At 47.8% G+C, this 5,349-nt stretch overlaps 1 protein-coding gene across 1 annotated transcript; it reads right to left on the reverse strand.

Moving 5' to 3' along the window:
* Positions 1–1,161: 1,161 nt before the first annotated feature.
* EI90DRAFT_3019544 (peptidase S8/S53 domain-containing protein) lies at positions 1,162–2,496 on the reverse strand (the record flags this gene model as incomplete). Its single annotated transcript, XM_039057376.1, has 5 exons — positions 1,162–1,539; positions 1,710–1,826; positions 1,885–2,207; positions 2,240–2,343; positions 2,393–2,496. The coding sequence occupies 5 exons, from the start codon at positions 2,494–2,496 to the stop codon at positions 1,162–1,164; spliced, it is 1,026 nt and encodes a 341-aa protein (XP_038911525.1).
* Positions 2,497–5,349: the final 2,853 nt, after the last annotated feature.

A 5,349-nucleotide genomic window follows, 5' to 3' on the forward strand; every position in this document is an offset into this window, starting at 1 on the left:
GTGAGAAAAAAAGCAAGTGAACATCTTCACTTGCTGCCGTGAGAAAAAAAGCAAGTGGACATCGTCACTTGCTAGCTGTGAGAAAAAAAGCAAGTGGACATCGTCACTTGCTGCCGTGAGAAAAAAGCAAGTGGACATCGTCACTTGCTTGCCGTGAGAAAAAAAGCAAGTGGACATCGTCACTTGCTTGCCGTGAGAAAAAAAGCAAGTGGACATCGTCACTTGCTAGCCGTGAGAAAAAAATCCTACTATGCCATTCAATCCTACTATGACGGTAGTCGAGCCACTTGACTTTCAGAGCCAATTCAGTCCTTTCCATTCAATCCTACTATGCCGTGGGAATTTTAAAATCAATTCAGATCATAGTAGACCTACTATGACGGTAGTAGATCCCTTGGGCCACCACTCGTATCTCCCTCAGTTTTCAACCGTTTTTCATGGGGTTTTTTGCAATGGAATCGCTCAAACGACCTCTCCATCTTTTATTATTACACCAAGATAGGTCATCTAGTACAATTGTTAACATTGACACAGCTCCCACGGCTCAGAGAACTGCATTGCTTACGTTAATTAAACTGAATAGGACAATACAAAAACTGAATAGAAGCATACATTCAACCTGACTTTATTATATATTATATATATTATTATATATTATTATATTATTATATATAAAGGACATGCATGCACAACGTTGCACTCAAATCACGATACTATTCCACCATTCATGTGCAAATCAGCAAGAAAAAAATCTTATATTGCTGCGCCATCCAAACAATCATGAAGCGCTACTCGGACGCTTTCCAATGCATGTCGAATCGCCAAAATCGGTCGAGTTTTGAGTGAGCAGTGACGCAAAAGATAGATAGAAAAGACAGAGATCTTGTATTTTACACCCTCTAGTGTAATATCGAGTTCGACTCTGGTTCAGCGACTTCTGATTATCTTAAGACTTTGTGAGTCTCTTAACCACTTGAACTCAATCGCCGGCGGTCCCTCACATTTTGTAGGTTCACCGTGTGCATCCGCACCTGCTAAAGAGTAACAGGAAAATAGAAACACAAATGACCGAGTACAAGAAGCGGGCAAAGCACAGGGGAAAGATTGTGAAGCAGGTCATGCAGCACTGTTCTATTTCAATAGGATTAGAAGTCAACACTACTACCAGGCTAGTACCCTCCACTTCATTTTTCCAGTTGGATCCCGGATGTCTCTGGTGGCGTAGCGCGTTAAAGTTTCCCTTAGCTCACGAGGCGTCACCAGTGTTTGCTGGTGCCTTAACCAATTGCCTGCCACACCCGCAACCCATGCAGCTGACATCACAGTGCCACTCATAAACCCCCACGCGTGGTTGATCGTGGGAACGGGAGCATTGATGGCTGAGGCAAAAAGCTGAACTGCACTTCCATAGTTGGAGAACGCTGCAATCTGATTCCTACAATCAATACCGCCAACAGCGATAGAGCGAAAAGCGGAAGCAGGACTGACACCCGATGTGTCCTCGTGGTGGTCCCCTGCAGGGACTATAATGTGCAAACCCTCGTTGCCGGCAACATTGACGGCGTAATTAAAAGTGTAATCGAGCGGGGAGATGGCGGTTATTATTAAGACGAAATGGGGTCGGGTTGAGTGGATAGAACTCGTTGGGTAGCCCATTCGAGGGCTAAGATTATGTCGCTCGTCAGTGCCTTGCCTAAATCGGAGAAAACCTTGATCGGAACAATGGTCGCCTCGGGTGCCGGGCCATAAAATTTCCCCGCTGCCCTCCCGGCCACCTTCGTGCCATAACCGTTGGTATCAACCCAGGGATTACCGCCATTGACGGCCTGCGCTCGCGGGCAGATATGGGTGAGCATGTATGACAGTGCATAATGAGATACGCACAAAACCTTCAATCACACGGGTCCCTGTCCCCTGCTCGTTCATAAAGGCGGAGTGGGATTGAATGACACCGGTAGACATGACCCCAATTTCCACTGGCCGCTCAGAGCCGGGTCCTCCGGGTTCACCTGGGTCATTCCTTATTTCGGCTGAGACATCATTGAACTCTGTCGAACGCCCCCCATTCGCGTCATGAAGGCCATCGTAAATGGAAACTATGCCGTCAGCTTCGACATATTCAACTTCGGGGCAACCGAAAATTCGAGAAAGGGATGCTCCAGTTGCATGTGCAGAGTAGCCATTCAGCCCTACGATAGTTGGCCTATCTACGAGGCGAAATTCCCTAATATCAACTTACTTTTATACCGGTGATTGATTGAAAATTTCGACCCAGGGCTCCGGGCGGATATCCGAGTGATACCTTCGATATGATGTTCCATATCTTCACCAGATTTCAGCACGCTAAGCAATGAGTCAGCCAGTATTATGCTATGCCGTGTGTTAGACATACACAATGTACGAGTCGGGCTTTACTGGACCCTTCGGCTTGGTACGAACAGGAGCAGCAAGGGCCATTGTGATAGTGGAAACGAATTCAGCAATGGGAATGACCATGGTTGAGAACTTCATTGTGAGAGCACAAGGAAGACTGAGAGGACGTCCGAAGAGCCATATATATAGTGTATCAGCACAATGTGAAACCCGGTTTTTGCCTTGGTCCGCGCAACGCGCGACCCGGTGGCAAGCCGGGTTGGTCCCGGGAATAACCGGCGAACGCCGCCTGAAATGGCCGAACATGCCACTCTTTTCGCCTTGCAAGCCTGGTCACCATCAACGTTGCCATTGGCTGAGACCTCACCTGAATCCTCCCGCAGTTGTTGTTATATTTTTCAATCCACAATCGCACTGCAAACTGTGAACTCAAAACTAGGGCTCCTACCAGATCGGATTGATCCGCAGATTGATCAGGCTAATCAGCCAGGATCCGAACCATACCAGTCAGGGACACCTACTACTCGTGACCCAATGAATATAAAATGGTATGTGGGGGTTGCTGGTCAACCAACCTTCTTGGATAGTGTTCAACCGTCTGAGTAGCTGCACTGATGCTCTGGTGCACTGATGGAAAAATATAGGTTTTACACAAGGGCCTGAAGGTGTCAGGGCATGGCCTATCTGGCTACCCTGACCCCCTATGCCGGAAGGAGAGAAGCTGTAAGCTGATCCGGGTTGATCGGAAGAATGCAGGTAAAATCCCTCATTCTCTCATGCCACTATCTTCCACCACGCATCACGCATTTCCCACATCTTGCTTATGATTACCCAAATGTATTAGTCTTCTTGTCATGTTATTCTTCCTATTGGTTGCCATGTACTGTACTCACACAAGGATCATGGGGCTGTGTAGTGGTGTCATCAATCATGAGTAAGCAGGCTGGACACAGGTGTACTCTGACAATGGTGCCTATGTCACAATATCTCAGCCATTTTAATGATTGAATGGTAAAAACGACTTAACTGCCTTGGTCCCACGCCCAAATCACAATCTGATTCCGAGGCACTTTTGTTTTTTCTTCCATTCAGTTCGACAATGAAAAAACAAAAGCCCTCACCCACATGCTGCCTAACCGCATTCGTCATTGGGGGTCCGCGATGCGGCTGCAAGCAAGCCTGAAGGGCTTTTGCACTGTCAGGGCACGGACGGTTATCCGGCCGGCCCGGACCCCTATCCGGATAGGTTGAGTACCCGTAAGCCGATATCTGCGTGTGATTTGCCGTAGTTAGAACACAGGCTGTATTCAATGCGCTATTTCCGCTATCGCGTCATCCCTCACCCGCTATTGCCCCCTTATCCGCATGATCTATTCTCCTATTTCATGTCGCTTCTCTATCGGCTACCATGTGTTCCCAATGTAGCCGCGCTCTTGTGAGTTGCGGAACTCATGTATATAAGGCCTTATTGCCAGCTGGGTTGGCCCCCCAGCTTTTACAACGACTAGTTTCCCGGGGAGATTCTTACGTGCGAACTGACGCGCGGACTCTGACATGCACCCACCTTGGTTGAGGACGAGGATGAGGATGAACCAGTAAGGACTCGTGTTAACTACCTTGCCAGGCTGGTTCCTCGGCTGCTGACCAGCCCAATCGACAGGACCGACGCGCCAACGTTACCTGTTGCATCCCCTAAACAGCACCCGATGCCTGGGATTCCCAACACGTGCGCATCGGACTTCGGTCTTGCATGCATGGGCAGGGTGAAACATGTGGAAGGAGACACCAGAAGTGAGTCCGTTCCCCAGAGGCTTCGCAGTTTTTGCCCATTGAACACGCTGTAACTGACTGGCCCATTTACGTTCGCTGTAGATCTTGTATCAACGATGCATGACACTGCACTAAACCTGCTGACGCTGTACGCATCCCCTATGCGTCACCTTCGACTCTGAGTCCGATCGGAAACCCTCCATGACCGTCTGGAGATCCCCTCACCAGTGCATCTACAACTCAACGACGAGGAGGACTTTCTTCCTCTTCCCCCCGTTCACCCTCTTCCTCTTGTTTGAGAGCTAACTTTTTTCCATTTACATTCACGCTCCGTTCTGCGAACACAATGCCGAGAAGTTTACCACCTCTTTGTTGCCTTCATCTACCGTGTCACCCTGACCCTTCCCTCATCCTCGGAACCGCCTCCATCAGACTACTGCCCCCATTCCCACCTGCTAGCCTCATCGAGTCTATTTTGCTCAACTTTTCTTATTTTTGTATATAATAAATTCATAGTTGATTGACAATGACATTGCTAAGAATGAATTCTATTTGTTGGCAGAGTGGAAAAAATGGACCGATTCGATTTTCGCTGAACTCACAATATTACAAACTCAGCAGCACCCTGACAACCCCTGGTAGCAATGAATTAATTGCAAGGAGGCAACGCAGGAGCGCAAAAACTTGCCAGGACTTGCGAAATTTAGCGGAGGAGCTGGAATTGGGCATGAATGTGTACCTGGAGTGCCGCTACCTTCCCCCCAAGCCTCAGGTCTCCATGTGTCGAGAACCTCTCGATTTAACCGCTTTTCTAGGAATTTTGAATGAAGATCAGTGTTTTAACCGTTTAACCAAAATTTATCTATAGATTACTTGGTTAAACTTTATGTTTTAACCGGAACAACACTCGATATGGATGAATTGAATAAATGGTTAAAATACAGGCTTCTTTTGGATTCTCATAATCAGCAAATTCCGCATCCGATGTCAGTCTAAGGCCAGGGTTGGCCCTCTACATTTTTAAGCACAATTAGGCTTATTCCCACACACATATCGCGCTTGCACTTCCTTCTCTTACTCTGCTTACTTCTCATTGAATTCACGCGCCCATGGCTCCCTGGACTCACCCTCTCAACTTCTGGGCTTGCTTTTCACGTCTCCCATGCCTGCACACGCTTTTTTTGGGAAAAACTCGCGATATTCACG

This window comes from Cantharellus anzutake, assembly GCF_015039405.1.
Source record: "Cantharellus anzutake strain C23 chromosome Unknown EI90scaffold_61, whole genome shotgun sequence".
Taxonomy (NCBI): domain Eukaryota; kingdom Fungi; phylum Basidiomycota; class Agaricomycetes; order Cantharellales; family Hydnaceae; genus Cantharellus; species Cantharellus anzutake.